The 19,950-nt window shown below is 48.7% G+C and overlaps 2 protein-coding genes and 1 pseudogene across 6 annotated transcripts in view; 2 read left to right on the forward strand and 1 right to left on the reverse strand.

Moving 5' to 3' along the window:
* Nucleotides 1–3,871, forward strand: part of TONSL (tonsoku like, DNA repair protein) — a 34,108-nt gene extending 30,237 nt beyond the window's left edge. Inside the window, exons 23-26 of the mRNA XM_081873989.1 lie at nt 584–762; nt 1,534–1,607; nt 2,088–2,221; nt 3,201–3,871. Coding sequence (XP_081730115.1) covers nt 584–762; nt 1,534–1,607; nt 2,088–2,221; nt 3,201–3,394 — 581 coding nt within the window. The 3' untranslated portion in view covers nt 3,395–3,871. The remainder of the gene's footprint in view (nt 1–583; nt 763–1,533; nt 1,608–2,087; nt 2,222–3,200) is intronic.
* A 267-nt stretch (nt 3,872–4,138) lies between these two features.
* VPS28 (VPS28 subunit of ESCRT-I) lies at nt 4,139–19,175 on the reverse strand. Of its 4 annotated transcripts, none has more exons than XM_081874793.1 (10): nt 19,063–19,175; nt 11,829–11,917; nt 10,969–10,997; nt 10,642–10,679; nt 9,048–9,137; nt 7,825–7,930; nt 7,439–7,540; nt 7,274–7,327; nt 5,728–5,819; nt 4,139–4,695 (listed from the first exon to the last, which is right to left on the reverse strand). In XM_081874793.1, exons 2-10 carry the CDS (start codon nt 11,863–11,865, stop codon nt 4,578–4,580), a joined length of 666 nt encoding a protein of 221 aa, XP_081730919.1. In that variant the 5' UTR covers nt 11,866–11,917; nt 19,063–19,175; the 3' UTR covers nt 4,139–4,577. The 4 variants fall into 4 exon arrangements, with proteins under 4 accessions (XP_081730919.1, XP_081730922.1, XP_081730921.1 ...); XM_081874796.1 differs by having other exon boundaries at nt 10,642–10,675; nt 10,965–10,997; nt 19,063–19,131; XM_081874795.1 differs by lacking the exon at nt 19,063–19,175 and adding an exon at nt 15,988–15,994.
* LOC309348290 (meiotic nuclear division protein 1 homolog pseudogene) lies at nt 16,167–16,974 on the forward strand (annotated as a pseudogene). Its single transcript has one exon. The product of its transcript is annotated as a meiotic nuclear division protein 1 homolog pseudogene (transcript).
* Nucleotides 19,176–19,950: the final 775 nt, after the last annotated feature.

A 19,950-nucleotide genomic window follows, 5' to 3' on the forward strand; every position in this document is an offset into this window, starting at 1 on the left:
AAACCACCTGTCCCAGTGTCTCCTCCTCCTCCTCTTGCTCTGGCATCGCCGCACTTTACAGCGAGGCGGGAGGAAGGATGGGCAAGCAAAGTGAGCTGTGCAAAGCGGAACAGAAGCCATGTAAGCGGCACTCGCTTTGCTTGCTTTGAAGCAAGAGAAGTGAGAGACGCTTACATGCTCTGCGCAGAATATATATTTTTCTTGCTTTCCCCCTCTAAAAACTAGGTGCGTCTTATGGAGCAAAAAATACGATGACATTGTACAGCAGTCGGAATATTCTGTGAAATGCTAGAACGGAAACGCTTCTATACATAAGCAAACTGTGCTCAGCTGATTTGTGTGAGGGCATTTCTGAGTATCTCTTCTGGGGACGGAATGTGACAATGTGTGGTGTTTTCCTGTCGAAATGAAGCCACTGTGTTTTCTTCCTGCGGCCCTTGGAGGTTCCTGCTACTTCCCACTTTGTTTTCTTGTGGTCCCTGCATCACGGGGCATCGGACCAGATGGCCGCGCGGGTCCCTCCCACCTGTATTGCTTTCTCCGACTTCTGCCAACTCCTCCTGCCTGCGCTCTCTCCCCTCAGGAGCCGTGCACCTCAGGCGGCTGACCGTCTCCCACAACGCCCTGGGCTCCTCTGCCCTGGAGCTGCTCCTGAAGAGCCTGCCCTCCGAGAATCTCACCCACCTGGACATCAGCTCCGTGGGCACCAAGCCAGGGGACCAGCAGCCTCTGCAGGACGCCGTGGCCAGGTACCTGGCGCAGGTACGTTGATCGGGTGCCAGCAGGGAGGCGAGCGTCCTAGGGGACCTCAGGCCTTCAGCCCAGCCAGATGACCCGTTGTGCTCTGGTGAAAGACAGGGGAGGAGGAAGGCCTGGCTCATGGGTAGGCAACCTAAGGCCCGGGGGCTGGATCCGGCCCAATTGCCTTCTCAATCCGGCCTGCAGACAGTCCGGGAATCAGTGTGTTTTTACATGAGTAGAATGTGTGCTTTTATTTAAAATGCATCTCTGGGTTATTTGTGGGGCATAGGAATTTGTTCATTTCCCCCCTCCCCTTACAAAATATAGTCCAGCCCCCACAAGGTCTGAGGGACAGTGGACTGGCCCCCTGCTGAAAAAGTTTGCTGACCCCTGGTTTAGACCATGGGCAGGCAAACTAAGGCCCAGGGGCCAGATCCGGCCCAATCACCTTCTAAATCTGGCTCACGGAAGGTCCAGGAATCAGCGTCTTTTTACATGAGTGGAATGTGCCCTTTTATTTAAAATGCATCTCTGGGTTATTTATGGGGCACAGGAATTCGTTCATTTATTTTTATTTTTTCAAAATATAGTCTGGCCCCTGATAAGGTCCGAGGGACAGTGGACCGGCCCCCTGCTGAAAAAGTTTGCTGACCCCTGGTCCGGCTTCTCCACTGTGTGAGGAAGCGATGGGATGCGGTTGGAGTTTCCCCACCTGACTAGGTCTTGGAGAAGATCTGGACACTCGCACACCTTAATTCTCCGCATTCTGAATCTTCGTTCTTCTCTGTGCAGGAAGGCTGTGCTCTCAACCACCTGGCTCTCTCTGGGAATCACCTCAACGATGACGCTGTTGCGGAGCTGGCTAGGTGGGTGGAGGGAATGTGGGTCCTGTGCTTTTTTGAACCCTTTGGCAGGGGGTGGGTGTCTTCCACAGTGGGGAGGCTCAACCTTGGCCATATCTCTAGGCATTCTTGACAGCAGCAAAGGGCTCCTCACCTCCGTTTTTGGTACTCTGAGCAAAACCTTTCCCAGGTGTGGTTTGATTAATTGAGGAAGCTCTCATTTCTGACAGGAGGAGCTGCTTTGACATTTTGGAAGGTGGTGGTTTTTAAATGGCCATCAAGAGATTCCTTAGCTGCGATTCTGTGGCCCCTGGAGGTTCCAGAGTTTGGCTTCCTCCTCCTCTCCCACTTTTTCTCATAGATAATTGGTTCCTGCCTTGCAGGGGGTTGGACTTGATGACCTTTGGGGGTCCCTTCCAACTCTGCAATTCTGTACTTATTCAGGGCAGATGAGCAGAATGCAACCAGATCCATCCATTCCTGACATTGGTTCTCTTTCCTCAGCCACCTCCCTACCTGCCTGCCTTTAGTCTCGCTGGACTTGTCAGCAAATCCTGAAATCGGCATTCTTGGTCTTCGGACGCTGCTACTTGCCCTCGAGGAAAGGAATCGGGGCCTCCAGTTCCTCAGCTTGGCTGGTGAGTGCTGGAGCCGTTTTTTACCGGACGCCCCCGACTGCCCCTCCCCTCCAGAACTGCTGAAGGGCAGTGGATTCTGGGCAGATTAGCCTCGGTCTGTTGTTTTGCCCGCAAGCCTGTGGTTTTCTCATGCAGTCCTGACACACCTCTTGACGTCAGTCCAATAAATCGAAAGCAAAATTTATTTTATCTAAAGGAAGTTAGCATACGGAAAACTAAGGTGTGATCAGGGGAAAAGGAGGAGGATCTTTGTTTTGATGAAGGGCAGGCTAAGTAATCTAAGCTTCACCTCAGTGCATCCTAAAGCTAAAACTTCAGGAACCTGAGCCATAGTTGTGGGATGTGGCTGGACTGTTGTAGTCTGAGAGCCCAGTTTTCAAAGTAGTAGTAGTAGTAATAGTAGTAGTAGTAGTAATAATAATAATAATAATAATAATAATAATAATAATAATACGTATATTCTTTATACCCCACCCATCTGGCTGGGTTTCCCTGCTACTCTGGGCGGCTCCCAATGGAATATTAAAAACATGATAAAGCATCAAACATTAAAAACTTCCCTAAACAGGGCTGCCTTCAGATGTCTTCCAAAAGTCAGAGAGTTGTTTATTTCCTTGACATCTGATGGGAGGGCGTTCCACAGGGCAGGAGCCACCACCAAGAAGGCCCTCTGCCTGGTTCCCTGTAACCTCACTTCTCGCAGGGAGGGAACCGCCAGAAGGCCCTCGGCACTGGATCTCAGTGTCCGGGTTGAACGATGGGGGTGGAGACGTTCCTTCAGATATACTGGGCCGAGGCCATTTAGGGTTTTAAAGGTCAGTGCCAACACTTTGAATTGTGCTCGGAAACGTCCTGGGAGACCATGTAGGTCCTTCAGGACCCGGTTATATGGTCTTGGTGGCCACTCCCAGTCACCAGTCTAGATGCCGCATTCTGGACAAAGGAGGCTCCTCCAGTTCTTCCTTCCTTCCTTCCCTAGGCTGCTCTGTGAGGGGGCCGCTGGACAGCGTGACATGGACAAAGGTCTCCTCGAATGTCTCTCAGCTGCATCTCTGCACTCGCCACCTGAGCAGGAGTGACCAGCGGGACGTGGCGGAGCTGTGGTGTGGCCCGCCAGGCACCTCCCTCCACTCAGTCACACGGCATCACAAACTCTTCTGCCACTGCCTGTAGGATGTGATTCTTCTCCGCTGCGTGCTTTAGGCCTCGCTCATGAAGCCGCCTCTGGAACGCTTCGCAGGTGCTGGCTCCAGCAGTCTGGGATCGCGCTGCTCAGTGCGGCCGTGGACTTAAAAGGCAGCTCCTGGGCTCCTGTAAGCTGGCATGGTCCAGGGCCGCTGATGGACCAGATGAAAGCGAGGGGTGTCTGTCCTCTCTCTCAAGGGAGATAGCTTGGCATTACACTGCTTAGGGCGGGACTAGACACCTGCTTGGCACAGGTGCATCCAGAGCTCCAACAGGACCAACTCAAAACTGCCATTATGAATTATATTCTGAGTTTGGTGTGGTGGCTGAGAAAAAGGATTATTGTTATGGAAAAAGCGGCTGCCTTTGTCCTGCTCTAAGGGTCTTCTGCTCTCTCCCCCCTTGCACTGCCCAGCAGTTCTGTGATGTGATTTCCAATATTTATTGAATGCCTCGCAACACAAAGATGCTGTGTCGTCCCTTGTCTTGTCTGTCCTGTGTCTTTGTTGCTGGTCTTGAATGGGCAGGTAGTGGAGCCACAGGGGTGGGGAAGCTGCGCAGGCCTTGTGTGTTTTGAGCTTTGTGCTACAGAAAGAAGTCATAAGCTGCTGCTTTCTGAAAACTCGTTTGGGATACGGAACCAGGGAAATAAGTCCCAATTTTTAGAGGCGTATTGGAGTCACCTCTGGGTGGAAAAAAAGAGCCATCTGAATGAAAGAAATAAGGCCACCATTTGTGAATGTAGAAAGATTTTTTATTTGCTTCAGACCGGTAGAGTCTGCCTCTCTGAGGCAAAAGCAACACTCAAATAAATACAAGCATCACACAGACATTACCTGCCCCACCACTGACCCCCTTCAGGTAGCAAAGAGAGTTAGCTGTCAGTTGTTTGCCGCCTTCTGTGGTGCATTAGACTCCCTCCCCACCCCACCCCCTTAGAGAAGTGGACACAAATACTATACAATGCAATGAATGAGAAAACAGGAGAGCCATGGAACTTAAACAGTAACAAGAGGGAGTTTCTTTTTCCCGCCCCAAAGGAGGGGAAACTGGAGTCCTCGCATTCAGAAGGACAATGGGAGGAATGTACATTTTCATTCCTGGCACAATGGCTCTATAACCACATGGTGTGGCCGCTGTCGACGAGGCCCAAAGCCCGTCCTCCTCCTCCTCACGAGTGCAGGAAGCGGTTGAAGGCATTGTAGGCGGACTCCAAGTCAAAGAGCATCTGCCGCACTTGAGAGTCGTCCAGTTCGTCCGAAGCCGACATGCCGCTCAGGGTTTGCAGCCTGGAGGGAGAACAAGAGAAGAAGAAGAAGGAGAAGAAGAGTTTGGATTTGATATCCCGCCTTTCACTCCCTTTAAGGAGTCTCAAAGCGGCTCACATTCTCCTTTCCCTTCCTCCCCCACAACAAACACTCTGTGAGGTGAGTGGGGCTGAGAGACTTCAGAGAAGTGTGACTGGCCCAAGGTCACCCAGCAGCTGCAGGTGGAGGAGCGGGGAATCGAACCCGGTTCCCGAGATTACGAGACTACCGCTCTTAACCACTACACCACACTGGCATCAAGCGCTGGAGCAGAATGAGCAAGAGGGAGAGAAGGGGCGTCTTGTCTCTTCCCCTCTCATCCTGCCTTCCTCCTCGTGACTCCACAATATACCGGGGGGGAGGAAAGAGAAGCCTCTCCTGGGAAATGCCTCTGTCGGGCCATAAGAGAGGGAGATGGCTCTGGCCTCTTCCCTGTTCCAAGTGGAAAAGTGAGCGCAGGCTGGGGGAGGTTTGGAAGCCGCACGGAAAGGCCTCTGGCATTTCCACCAACCCACCTGGGATAGAAAAGCTATAGCTTTGAGGCGCTGCCTTTGCTGCAGTCTCCCCACCAGACAGGCGGGACGCGGGTGGCGCTGTGGGTTAAACCACAGAGCCTAGGGCTTGCCGATCAGAAGGTCGGCGGTTCAAATCCCTGCGACGGGGTGAGCTCCCGTTGCTCGGTCCCTGCTCCTGCCAACCTAGCAGTTCAAAAGCACAAAGTGCAAGTAGATGAATAGGTACCGCTCCGGCGGGAAGGTAAACGGCGTTTCTGTGCGCTCCTCTGGTTCGCCAGAAGCAGCTTAGTCCTGCTGGCCACATGAACCGGAAGCTGTACGCCGGCTCCCTCGGCCATTAAAGCGAGATGAGTGCCGCAACCGCAGAGTTGGCCATGACTGGACCTAATGGTCAGGGGTCCCTTTTTTACCCCACCAGACAACCATTTCATTTTAGAATAATCGAAAAAGGTAAGAGGAGAGAAACCAGAGTTCCTAATTCTATGGGGAAAATGCTCACCACTGGTTCACTTTCTGCCGCCCCTCGAAGTCCGGGGGCAAGTGGCTCATGCGGTTCATGGTTTCCATCAATTCCCGGAGGTCAGGCTGGATCTGAGGAGGAGGAGGAGGAGAAGGAGAGGGGAGGTCACTTGGCAGCCCTCCTTGGTCAGCCTCCCACCATCTCTCCCAAGCCACAAAGCACTCAAGGAAGTGTCTTGGCGGGCATGTGCAGTTGCTGATCTCAAGACACCAAGCAATTTTCATGCTGGCTAAGCGTATAGGGAATTGGGGAAAAACGTGCTTCTAACCATGGAATCAGGATGGCAGAAGGGGCCCCAAGAGTCCTCTGGAGTCATCTAGTGGAGCCCACTACAATGTAGGAATCTAAACTGAAGAACTGCTGACAGAGGGCCATCCAATGAAGGAGAGGGTATAGACAGAGCCCTGCGGCTGGATCAGGCCAAAGACCTCTCTAATCCAGCATCCCTTAGGGACATAATGCTTCTGATCCTGCAACTGCCTACTAATATCATTATTATGACAATTTCTTCCCCTCCTTTAACCCCCAGGTGCCTTTGTGCCAACTTTCAAATGCCTGAAAACTATTCTATTTGGCCAGGTCAATGCAGCCTGTTAAGAGTTCATCCTTCCACCGTGGTTTATTGATGCTTTAAAAAACAAAACTACTTCATTATTATCATTTATATATTTATACCCCAGCTTTTCCCCTGACATGGACTCACTTTTTGTGCATGATTTTTATTCTTTTAATGTTGTCCACCGCCTCTGGGTATATTTTTATTATTTAGTGGGATATAAATGTTTTTATAAACAAAATGAAATAAATAACCAAGGTCCTAAAGGGTGGGTGAAAGCAAAATTACAGAAATACGCTGGGTCCTAAAAACACTCATCTCAAGTGTCAAAAGGCAGGGTGATGATGGTAGCAGACACTGATAGCTTTATCCCCCTGTGAACATGTAGGGAGTATTTCATAAGATTTATACACTGCTTTTGGGGACACCGGCATTGTGATTACACCTAGAGACAGGATCCTATCAACTGCTTGCCCATTTCACAATGAAATCTGTGCCTGTAGTTTGGCTGAAAAGCATGCAGTATCTAACACCCCACAACAAATGCACAAGTCAATAATAATAATAATAATAAAATTTTATTTATATCCCACCCTCCCCAGCCAAAGCCGGGCTCAAAGCGGCTAACAACAATAAAAGTGACACTGTTTACATAAAATCACAATCAATTAATTGAAATGCATTCTAAAATCAATTCAGAATCAAATTGATGGCAACCATTGGGCTAGAGTTCTGTGAGGATTACCAAAGGAGGGGGTCAGACTGTGCCTTGGCCAAAGGCCAGGTGGAACAGCTCTGTCTTGCAGGCCCTGCGGAAAGATGTCAAGTCCCGCAGGGCTCTGGTCTCTTTTAACAGAGCGTCCCACCAAGTCGGGGCCAGGGCCTGGGACCTCCAAGATGTGAAGGTGCTTACCTTGGTCTGGGGAGGGCAGCAACTTTGGGTGGAAGCACCCCTCTTGTCTCACTCACCTCATCCATTGCCCGGATCTCCAAGCGCAGCTTGTCCATCACTGTGATAAAGAGCTGCAAGGGGGGGAAAGACCCTTCAGTTCAGGCCAAGGAGCATCAGGCAGAAGGACCCCCAAGAGACGCCCTTCTGCTCCAGGTCGTCCCTCCCTCCCCCTGCCCACCTACCGACACGATGTCTGCAATGCAGCGGTTGAGGTTGCCCTTGTCGTCCTTGATGGTAATCGGCCGGTCTTCCTTGATCCTCTCCATGGCAAGCGGGCAATCGAGCTACAGGAGAAAGGAAACAGGGACACTCAAAGGAGGGATACACAGATCAGCCACAACTTTCCACAGGGATCCCCTCAGGCTCCCCCAGCCATGGTCTTGATCCCCTCGAGGACAGCAAGGCGGGTCAGGAGCTGGAAAAAGCCGCTTCATCTGCACTCTGGGGTGAAGGAGCAAAGGTTTTGCACCCAGGGATGAGAATCTGGCTGCACAGCTGGGACCAGAGGACACCACTCCCCACTCAACGCCGCCCATGCAGACGTCGCTCTTCAGCACCAACTGCTTACCCGAAATTTACGGCAAAAGTCATCGATGGAGTTGATTTCCGGGCCTTGGACCTGCTTGAAGGCTGCCTTGTACTGGACTAGGAGGCGGGAGCAAGCTGCAGTGTACCTGGAAGGACAGGGGGCCACATGGAATCGGCTGCCCACCCTCTTCAGCTGAGCCTCCACCGTTAGCCCTGCCCCCTTTTTCTCCACAGCTGCTGTGGTGGTTCTGGACAGTTAAGAGTTAACACTCCAGGAAGCGTTCTTATTCACTGGGTGCATGGCCCACATGACCCAGGCATTTTCCTTTGATCTATGCTCTCTGGGGGATGCGGGTGGCGCTGTGGTCTAAACCACAGAGCCTAGGACTTGCCGATCAGAAGGTCGGCGGTTCGAATCCCCGCGACGGGGTGAGCTCCCGTTTCTCGGTCCCTGCTCCTGCCAACCTAGCAGTTCGAAAGCACACCAGTGCAAGTAGATAAATAGGTACCGCTCTGGCGGGAAGGTAAACGGCGTTTCCGTGCGCTGCTCTGGTTCGCCAGAAGCGGCTTAGTCATGCTGGCCACATGACCCAGAAGCTGTACGCCGGCTCCCTCGGCCAATAAAGCAAGATGAGCGCCACAACCCCAGAGTTGGCCATGACTGGACCTAATGGTCAGGGGTCCCTTTACCTTATGCTCTCTGGGGGCTGCAGAGAGCAGTCTGAGAATGTGAGCAAGGTAGTTTCATTTTTGTTAGAGGCAGAAAGCTGCAAGCATGCAGCTAGATTCTGTAGGTTTTCTTTTCTGTTTGTTATGCTTCTAAATAAAGAGTGTTAGAAGAGAAGCACTGGTGTCGAGGTGAGTTATTGAAGACACCACGTCACCACAGACAAGCCATTTTACGCTGCGTGTGAACTCTGCTAACGTCCGACAACTGAGAAGAGTGGAAGCGTGTGGGCGCCACTGAAGTTTGTCGGAGTGGCAATAAATTCAGATTTATTGCAGTGCCGTTGCAGCGGACTCAGTGGGTCAAAGGATTTACGACCCACAAACTTTAACAGCTGCCCATGACTGACGCTGCCCTGCTCCACTCCTGAATTAAGCAATGCTGCCCCAGATCTCTTCTCCCCTTTTACAGATCTCTTGAGGGAGCTGCACTGCAGGGGGTTGGATCAGGTGGCCCTCTGTGTCCCTGCCACCCCTGCAATTCTATGAACCCAGAGTGGCACTGCCTCGGATCCCTCCAGGTGCCTGTCAACTCACTCGTTGGGGGTGACACAGTCCTTGATGTAGGCTTTTTCCAGAGCCTGCATCGTCTTCACCACAGCAAACAGCTCAGCCATGTTGTCGTACCTGAAGCAAAGTTAAACGAGTCAATTGGGAAGGTCCAGCTGCACCCTGACCCATTTACCTTTGAGAAAAGAGACTCTGACAGAGGCCAGGAGCCTTTGGGGGGGGCGAGCATAGGGGCATGCAGACCTCTCACGTGCCTTTCAGACGAGGGCTCCTGCATTTGTGGGGAAATGACACGGCACTCAAAATATAAAATTCCACAGTTGCTAGGGGAGCAAAGGGTTAAGACACATGGCGCTCCCTGTAAATTCCTAGAGGGCACTCTGTGTGAGGTCACATCCTCTGCTTGCCCAGGCGGAAAGGATAACTATAGGAAAACAATCCTCGTCACTTCCTCGCACCTGAGGAAAACTCTCTCATCATGCAGCCATAGGGAAAGGATGCAGGATCTGTGCTCCCCCAAAGCACAAACCCCATCTTTGACCTAAACCATGTATTTTGTAACTCTGAAGTACGGTCAAACCTTGGTTCCTGAATACCTCCATTTTGGAACATTTCAGCTCTCGGACGTCAAAGTGTTCCAGTTTTCGAACTTGAACATCTGACGCAGCTTCTGATCTGCAAACAGCCTAGCTGTCAGCCAGTCAGAAGCCGCACCTCGGAGTTCGAACATTTCGGAAGTCGAACGTCCTTCCGGAATGGATTATGTTCGACTTCCGAGGTTCCACTGTATATCTTGCCTGCCTTGTTTCACTGCTATTTTCTACCTGAATCGAGTCTGCAACTTTATGTCGGGAAACAATATTTATATACTCTTATACTACAGACTTCTGTGTTGTTATTTTATTCAGAGGACTAAACAAGGCAGGATTCCCAGGGCATCCTGGATAATTAGAGAAAGCTCCGCAGCTTTGTCCAAAGTTTCAGTGCTAATGCAGCACAGAATGGCATATTTTAACTCTGCTAAACTAGACAACCAACTTCCTCAAGTGAGTTAAGAGGAAGGATGATTAATAGATGATGCATTCCACCCTACTTTCCAAATCCTTCCCAATAGCAATTAATACAGAATTTGATATCTTATGAACTGCTTTCCTAAAGAAGACCCAGCCCCTCAGACCACTCCCACGCCTCCGGAATCTCCAAAAGTCGCTCCCCCTTCCTGTCAAACAAGCCCCTTCCCAGGCAGAGTTAATAATAATAAATAATAATAAATTTTTATTTATACCCTGCGCTTCCCGGTTCAAAAACCGGGCTTAGGGCAGCTAACGACAAATTTAAAACACTTAATTGTAAAAACAGCATAAAATACAGTATAAAAACATGAATAACAATAAATTTCAGAAATCAATTTAGGGGAAATAAGCATTAGATAATCCCCAGGGCTTGCTGGCTGAATTGGTCCTACTTGGGCCAGCGAGGAGGCCAGGGGAGAATTAGCTGTGGGGTCTCAGAGTGGGTAATCAGAGCAGGAGTTGAACGGAGGTGTGGCCTGAGCCTTAACTGAGCACGTCCTTTGCAATGACACACACTAGAGCTGGGTATAATTGGGGCAAGTACTCACTTCTCTCGCTCCCGGGCGTTCTTGTATAACTTCACTTCCTGCAGGGGAAAGGAGAGTGACATTGGATCCATCAAATCTTTGCACCAACGAAAGGAGAGTTGAGGCATCGGGGACCTTCAAGTCTGGGCTCTGGGAGGCCCCCAAATGCCCTTGTAAGGAGCAGCAAGGGGAGTCCTGCCCCAATCAGGAGCGCTTCGGCTGGCAGTCCTGCAATCTTGGGGAGTGCATGAAATTCCCCGCAATACTGCAACTCCCCAACCCACTCTCTGTGCCTCATTTGAAAGGAGTTTCTGGCCACTAAGCCACAAGGGAAACAGCATCACTTGCCTCATATAGTTCCGGCTTATTCGCTGGGGCTGAAAAACAAAAAGGTGGAAATACATGAGACCGGCTTGCTCCCAAACTGCTGGCATGAACATGAGAAAAGTTCTCCAGGAAACCCACAAGCAGGATTTGAGCACAAGAGCCTCTGCTCTCATGCGGTTTCCAGCAACTGCCTCTGACTTTGGAGGCAGAGTATAACCATTGTGGTTAACAGCCACAGATTGCCCTCTCCTCCTTGCCTTATGCCAGAACACAAAAGAATTTGGAAGTGGAGCCCAAGATCAGTGGGGTTTGGAGACACCATGCCTGGCACACAGGTTATATACACAGAATCCTTGCCATTTGTTTTTAGGCTTCTCTTCAAGATCTTATGCCAACACACCTATTCAGCTGTTTATAAATTCTTTCAGGTTGCGCAAGTGTCATACCTCGGGTTACAGACGCTTCAAGTTAAGTTTTTTCAGGTTATGGACCCGCCGAAACCCGGAAGTACTGGAACGGGTTACTTCCGGGTTTCAGCGGTCACGCATGCGCAGAGGCGCTAAATCGTGCTTTGCGCATGTGCAGAAGAACTGAATTACAACCTGCACGTGTGCAGGCGCGGCACTGCAGGTTGCGAACGTGCCTCCTGCACAGATCATGTCCACTATATTTAACATTTTATCACACTGACATATTTTGCTTTACACTGCCTTGATATTATATGTGAAGGGGCGATTGATACATATTTTTATAATGAAATATATAAAAACACTTCTCACAGACACACAAAAACCCCTGCATATCAAGAACTCAAGGTCCAAGAAGTCCCTGCATTTGCTCTGGCCACCTCAGAATTAGCTCAAAAGCAGGACTGAACTCACCTCCCATCCCAGGGGCTGCTGGGATTCCATGAAACATTCTTCCTCCGAGGGTCCGCAGCTGAGATCCAAAGTACCAACACGCAAGGTGCCTGTGATAAGAGCAGGTAAGAAGTCACAGCTAAACCTCCCTCCGCATTTGTTCATTTGCTGATTTTGTATTCCAAGTACTTAATACTCAAAATTTCCAAGCAGTTTATATAAAATGTTTTTTAAAAAATAAGGGAAAGAATAAGAACCATTAAAATTATTCCTAGGACAGAGAACTCCTTTAAAATGCTGAAATATGGAAGTCCTTGCCAAGCACCTGAAGTTGACCAGGGAGGGAAGCCTGTCTAATCTCGGTTGGGAGGCAGCTTCCATAATATTGAATGCCCTACTTCTGAAATTTACACATTACACCTTAGATGGCAACCCTGCAAGCTCTTCTTGGCTAAATAGCCCTGAAACAACTTCTTCTTTGGTGATCACTTATAGCCTTTCCACAATCAGTTCTGTGACCATTTTTTTAAAAAAGAAATCCATAATTTTGGCATCCCTAAAGTCTGCTGTGATCTCTTCGCTCTCCCAGATATTTTCTTTTTTTTAAAAAAATAATATTTATTGAAATTTCCAAATATAACAGAAAAAAGAAAGAGAAAGAAAAAGAACATTTACTTAAGCCTTATTTCCATTAACATCTTTCCCGGACTTCCCCACCTCACCCCCTCTTATATTCCAATTCTCTTAAATTAATTCAGCAAGTTCTTACCCCAAATTTTGAACTTATTATCATTGACCCAATATTAAAAATATTTTTTCCCCCTAAAATCGACCCCTGTTCCCTTCCACGACTTCCCCTCTTTAATATGCAGAACAGAATGAAATAAGAAATAAAGAACAAAATATAATTTTACACCCTTTGGATTCCAAATTTCCCTCCCCCCTTTCCCGGTTATGATCCCCAATGTCCATCAATGTCTGCTGTCGGCCTGGAGACCCCACATCTATGTCCAAGTCTCTCTCCGCTCCACTTTGCCGTCTTTTTAATAGTCTTTGCCGTCTTTTTGGTAGTCTTTAGTTTCGAACACCCAATCTTGGAAGGACTCTATCTCAAGAAGGTCCATTCTTTTTTCCATCCAGATCTCTATATTTAAGAGTAAAACTCAAATTTTTTATTTCTTAGACCTTTTAAATCTGGATGTCTCAAATGTTCCCACTTCCAGCTTTATCCAATTCTTGTTGTTCTCTTTCCTCACTTTCCTCTGGTTTCTTTCCCTGTTCCACTGCAAAAACGTTCTAGTTCCAAAAGCTTCTAGTTCCTCTACAGAGGTTTTATTTGTTCAGGAACAAAAACTTGCGTCAAGTCCCTTCCATTCTTCAATAGATAAATCTATTGTCTCCTTTAATGTAGAGACCTCTGTAGACAAAATAATGTTTCATTTCTGCAGTTTTTCCAGGAGATAAAAAGTCCTGTCCAATTCCATGCGTATTTTTCCACTTACAGCAATTCTTGTAGTGTCCCAAAGCCCCCTCTAGAGGGATTATGGTAACTCAGTTTCCTTCCAAATCACACCCAAAAGTCAGAGTAACTTGTTTTCCCTTGTTTTCAACAATTTATATCCAAATTGTAACAAATATAACCGGCAAAGTCATCGTAACAAAGTTCTCTTTTTATTCTTCCACTTTGACAGCTACTTTGACAGCTGTCGAAGCCTCTATATCTCCTCACCAGGCGCTCTCACGGATCGCTCCCGGTTCCCAGGGGGGGGGGTTTACATTTTAGCTCACACATTCCACTTTTCTCCTCCAGCGCAGTCTTGTAATTTTCCATCGTGAAATTAATAACTTTATCAATAAAAAGTAGACCCTTCTCTCGATCTTAGTTGTCAAATCTTGCTTTAAATCCTCTACAACAGGGGGGAGACGGACTTCCTTTTTGCACCTCCCCCGCTCGTTCCAAATTTAAATTTTTTTTCCTTTTAAATCCGATTTCCCAATTACTCACGGGTTATTCTTTTTAGTCCAAATTTTCAATAGAAGAAGTCAGCGCTCTCCGTCAAATGGCATGCGGCTTCACTCGGCAGGGGAAGCGGAAGACTCATAGCACCACACCACCCCCCGTCCCCCGCTCCGGAGCCTTTAAAAAGGCTCCTTCGCGGGTCGGGGGGGGCGCAAACGGTGCCCGCCGAGTCACCTTGTCTATGGGTTTCAGCGCCCATGGTTTTTGAGGGTCCCCGCGTCGCCAGCGCGGCGGGACCCAACCCCTGCCGAGCAGGCTCCCTCCGGAGCTCGGAGGGTGTCCGCCATTCGGCGATGGCGCCAACCCGGAAGTTATCCGCTCTCCCAGATATTTTCAATGAGCTTGTGCAGTTGTTGTGTAAGTTCTATTCCACCCACTCTGAAGACTTTGGCAGGTATCCCATCAGGTCTGCTGGCTTTGTTGTTTTTTATTTGGGTTAATAGCTGTACACAACTCTCCCAGATTTGGAGATACTGCAAGCTCATCTCCAACTTGGTTCTGCAGAATTTGTGAGAGGACCTCAGCATCTACGGGGGAGTTGCTGTTAAGGAGATGTTGGTAGTGTTCTTTCCAGCACACAAACAAGCAAAAAAACAAAAGGGGGAGTGTTTCTCAACAATAAATGGAGCCTTTCCCCAGTGCCGGATATACATACAGTGGTGCCTCGCAAGACGAAAAGAATCCGTTCCGCGAGTCTCTTCGTCTAGCGGTTTTTTCGTCTTGCGAAGCAAGCCCACTGACGGCTTAGCCGATTAGCGCTATTAGCGGTTTAGCGGCTTTTAGCGGCTTATTGGCTTAGCGGATAAGCGGCTTAGAAAAAGGGGGGGGAACCCGCAGGAACTCGCAATACATTTTCGTCTTGCGAAGCAAGCCCATAGGAAATTCGTTTTGCGAAGCACCTCCAAAATGGAAAACTCTTTCGTCTAGCAAGTTTTCCGTCTTGCGAGGCATTCGTCTTGCGGGGCACCACTGTATAAGCTTAACAAGCTATAACTTAGGGCACCACTCTCTTGGGGGCCCCAAAAAAATTTAAAGGAAAAAAACAAACTGGATGTACATTTCCAAAATATAAGATAAAAAACAAATAAAATAAAACATACAGCAACAGTGTTTTGTGTTGTGTAGGCTCCTACGATGTAAGTAACGAGCCCTGACTGCTAGCCTGCTCCCTAAAGTATCACTGGTTTGCTCATTTCTGTATCAATTACTTAAATAAAATACATATTTTGTTATGTGCAAATGGCTTTAGATACTTATTAGGTCCATAAATGACCATATAGCATCTATTCAACACAAAAAACAGCGGCAATTTGTTGTTGACACAGGACAGCTGGACACATAAAGGGCCCCATTACCTTAAGGAGCTAAGGGCCTCATCCAACCTAAATCTGGCCCTGTCTTTCCCCCAAACTGGGAATAAGTGTGGTCTAGAGAGGTCCCTGCCCCGAGGAGCTGAATGGGGACGTGGGTGGCACTGTGGGTAAAACCTCAGTGCCTAGGACTTGCCGATCGTATGGTCGGCGGTTCAAATCCCCGTGGCGGGGTGAGCTCCCGTTGTTCGGTCCCAGCTCCTGCCCACCTAGCAGTTCGAAAGCACCCCTAAAGTGCAAGTAGATAAATGGTACCGCTTTATAGCGGGAAGGTAAAAGGCGTTTCCATGTGCTGCGCTGGTGCTGGCTCGCCAGAGTAGCTTCGTCACACTGGCCACGTGACCCGGAAGTGTCTCCGGACAGCGCTGGCCCCCAGCCTCTTAAGTGAGATGGGCGCACAACCCCAGAGTCAGACACGACTGGCCCGTACGGGCAGGGGTACCTTTACCTTTAGAGAGGTCCCTGCCCCGAGGAGCTTCCTCTGGGGAAAGAGAGGGAGCAGCGGAGGAAGTTTACTGTTTAGGGAAGCTTTTAATATTTTATGAATTATTGTATTTTAATATTTTTCTGGAAGCAGCCGCACACAGTGGCTGGGGAAACCCAACCAGATGGGTGGAGTATAAATATATTATTATTATAATTATAATATCTTATATATTATTATATCTATGGGCTACTTTTAAAATGAGGCTGCATTTTAAATTGCATTTTAACCTGTATTTTAAATTGGGGTTGCTGTTTTTCCTATTATGCTTTTACTGTAATTTTACTGGTGTTAGCCGCTCTGAGCCCGGCTCCGGCTGGGGAGGGTGGAGTATAAATAACATTTATTATTATTATTATTATTATTATTATTATTATTATTATTATTATTATTAATTGAGGTGATTCAGACCAGGCCAGTTCTCCAGGGAGGGGGCGGAGCAGTGTCCGCGTCTCCCCCCCCCCCCAACTCAAATTCCTGCCATCTGGGGAGGGAAGGAAGAGACATGTCAAAGAAAAGGGAGCTGAGTGTTGAAGAGAAGAGAATATGGATGATGGAAATATTTTTTGAAACACTGCTATGTCGGTGAAGGAGGTCTTACAGAGCTTAGTTGATGATTGTATGGTGGACATGGAGAGGATTGGGATTTCAAATTATTTTTGGGCTTTTCCATGCAAGAAAGCGTAAACTGGAGGAACTGCAGAATCAGTTCTCAAAATATAGGCAAAAGGGGGGGGAAAGCTTACAAGAAACCATTGAGAAATCAAAAATTGGGCACCAAGAAACTGCAGAATGTGCGGCACTCATAAAGGAACTTACTGCCCTTTGTCAGAAGAGAGACCAATTAAAGGCAGAAATAGATAAATACGAAGAACGTGATCCGGATATTGTTGAAGAAATCCGTCAAGCAAGCAAGCAAATAAATAAATAAAATAAGGAAGCAGCCAACAGATGGACTGATAATTTCTTTGCAGCAAAATCTTGGGCGAAACGGAAGTTTGCATTTGAAGAGAGCTAAATTGACAAAACATTTGGCATTCCTGAAGACTTTTTCACTACATCGATTAGAAAGGTTTAGTAAGAATGGCAAGTAATTTGATATTGTTTGAGAGATTTCATTTTCATTCTGAAGCTTCTTTTTCTTTTGCCATTATTTGTATTTTGGTTAACAACTCCGCCCCGCCCCCAGCAGCAGCAACAACAACAACCCTGTGAGGGAGGCAGGCAGGCAGGAGGGAAGAGAGAGGAGAAGGGATGGAGGGGGGGGGCGCATTCTGGCTGGCCCATTGACTGACGGACGGATGACAGACCCAGGAGAGCCAAGGGGCATCCTGGCGGTGGGGGAAACTGCCCCAGCTTGGGGGGGGGGGTCCACAGATGTCAAGGCAATAAACAACTATTTTACTTTTAAAATACAACTGAAAGCGGCCCTGTTGAGGGAAGTTTTTAATGTCTGGTGCTGTATTGTTTTTAATATTCAGTTGGAAGCCACACACAGTGGCTGGGGAAACCCAGCCAGATGGGTGGGGTATAAATAAATTATTATTATTATTAATCTTATATATTATTATATCTATGAGCTACTTTTAAAATAAGGCTGCATTTTAAATTGCATTTTAACTTTTATTTTAAATTGGGTCCCCCCCCCATTATGTTTTTACTGTAATTTTACCTGAGCCCGGCTCTGGTCTGTATTTTAAATTGGGGTGGTTGTTTTTTCCTATTATGTTTTTTCTGTAATTTTACTGGGGTTAGCTGCCCTGAGCACGGCTCTGACCGGGGAGGGCGGGGTATAAATAAAATTTATTATTATTATTATTATTATTATTATTATTATTATTATTATTTGAGGTGATTCAGACCAGGCCAGCTCTGCCCCCAGCAGCAGCAACAACAACCCTGTCAGGGATGCAGGCAGGCAGGAGGGGAGAGAAAGTGAAGCAAGTGAGCGTGAGCAGGAACTCACTGGGTGCAAAATAAGCATCAGGCAGACTCAGCAAATGGAGAATAAGAAGGTGAAGTTTACTGCCAGGCAATAAGGACCCAGTTTGGAATCTCTTCCAAAAGGAACTGGGACCCTGATTGACAGAAATCCAGAGGTCTTTATACCTGAGCAGATCACAGCAAATCATAGATCATGAGACAACCATGAGGGATTCACGATCTTGCCAGCGAAAATTAGCCAATTAGCAAGCTTCTTGCCAGGCTTCCAGCTCCTGGTCAAGCACTGAGTTCAAGTTCTGCTTTCCGCTGCTTGCAATGACGCTCTGTCTAACCTCTCCCCTAGTTATGACAGGACAGGGAGTTTGGAGATTTTGTGGTTTTGCTCTTCCTGTTCTGTGGATTAATTTAGCCTGTATCTGAGGGGGTTTTGTACCAGAATCTCTGATTCCCGTCTTCCCCTTGTCCAGGGTACAGGGATGTTGGTAGGGGAAAGGTCGGCTTCTAATTTTGCTGTTTCAAGCAGTATGCAGTTAGCTAAGGCACAGCTTCCCTTTGATTCAAAATGGATTATAAAACACTGTAAGCCCTGATTATGTCAAAACAAAACAAATTCCTTCCAGTAGCACCTTAAAGACCAACTAAGTCAGTTCTTGGTATGAGCTTTCGTGTGCATGCACACTTCTTCAGATACACTGAAACAGAAGTTTCCAGACCCTTCTAAATAGTGGGAAGGTGGGGAGGGGTATTACTCAGAAGGGTGGTGGGAATGGGTGATTGGCAGATAGCTGTGATGAGCCTGTTGACGACTCTTAACGACTGCAATAGGTCTAACAGGAAAAAGCAAGGGGTGAGAAGGTGAAAAATGGCTTTGTCATACAGTGTATCTGAAGAAGTGTGCATGCACACGAAAGCTCATACCAAGAACTGACTTAGTTGGTCTTTAAGGTGCTACTGGAAGGAATTTTTTTATTTTGTTTTGACTATGTCAGACCAACACGGCTACCTATCTGTAACCCTGATTATGTGTGAGCATATATGAATATGCTGATTCCTGATAACTGATTATATGGCTAGCAGAGGGGTAGCCCTTCTTCCTTGCCTCAAGAGGAGAAGGGATGGAGGGGGGGGGGGGAATCCTGACTGACGGAAGGACGGACCCACGGAGGGCCAAGGGGGGTCCTGGCGGTGGGGGAAGCTGCCCCAGCTGAGGGGGGGGCGTCCAAGGGCCCCACTCCCCCCCCCAGGTCTGAAAGAGCAATGGCGCCCCCCTCCCCAAATCAGAGAGAAAGGCCGGAAGGCGGGCGGGGGCCGCATCCCCACAGGGCCCCCCAGGACCAGGCCTCCCCCAGCGCCCCTCCCTCAAATCTCGCCCCCCCCCTCCCAGGTCAAGGGCTGCCCCTTCTCCCCCTCCCCCCCCCCCGAAGCTCAAGGCCTTACCCGGCTCCGGCTGCTTTGTTTCCTTCCCCACTTCCGGGAAAATGGCGCCCCGCCTCCGATCGATAGCTCGGTGCTCTCCCTTCCCCTTCTTGCGGGGATCGGCAATCGTTTAGTCAGGCCTGGCGGCCCCAGAGCGCGTTCCTGCCTGTAGATCTACGGCATGCAGAGCGCTCGCACGCACGTGGTGATTCCGGGTTCGCTGCGGGCGAGGCTCGTCTCTAGAATTGATGATCCCCAGCTCCACCTCTCTTTCAAATCAGAACCAGGGAAGGCGGGGAAGGTCCTGTGTGAGTGTCTGGAGGCGGTTGGAGGGTGGATGGCGGCTAATGGATTGAGGTTGAATCCTGACAAGAAGAAGTACTGTTTTGGGGGGACAGGGGGCAGGCGGGTGGGGGGACTCCCTGGTCCTGAATGGGGCAACTGTGCCCCTGCGCAGCCTGGGAGTCATTTTGGACTCACAGCTGTCCATGGAGGCACAGGTCAGTTCTGTGTCCAGGGTAGCTGTCTACCAGCTCCATCTGGTACGCAGGATGAGACCCTACCTGCCCGCAGACTGTATTTCCAGAGTGGTGCATGCTCTGGTTATCTCCCGCTTGGACTACTGCAATGCGCTGTATGTGGGGCTACCTTTGAAGGTGACCCGGAAACTACAACTAATCCAGAATGCGGCAGATAGACAGGTGACTGGGAGTGGCTGCCAGGACCATATAACATTGGTCTTGAAAGACCTACATTGGCTCCCAGTTTATTTCCGAGCACAATTCAAAGTGTTGGTGCTGACCTTTAAAGCCCTAAACGGCCTCGGTCCAGTATACCTGAAGGAGCGTCTCCATCCCCATCGTTTTACCCAAACACTGAGGTCCAGCACCGAGGGCCTTCTGGCGGTTC

The sequence above is a fragment of the Podarcis erhardii genome, assembly GCF_964252035.2.
Source record: "Podarcis erhardii genome assembly, chromosome: 8".
In the NCBI taxonomy this organism is placed as follows: domain Eukaryota; kingdom Metazoa; phylum Chordata; class Lepidosauria; order Squamata; family Lacertidae; genus Podarcis; species Podarcis erhardii.

What these genes read in the sequence shown, in the direction of transcription:
- VPS28 (XM_081874793.1), bottom strand. Translation starts at nt 11,865, where the DNA reads ATGTTTCATGGAATCCCAGCAGCCCCTGGGATGGGAG. An exon ending in AGCAGCCCCTGGGATGGGAG is followed by an intron (nt 10,998 to 11,828) that starts GTGAGTTCAGTC and finishes TTTGTTTTTCAG; the next exon opens with CCCCAGCGAATAAGCCGGAA. An exon ending in GACTGTGTCACCCCCAACGA is followed by an intron (nt 7,931 to 9,047) that starts GTGAGTTGACAG and finishes CTGTCCTTCCAG; the next exon opens with GTACACTGCAGCTTGCTCCC.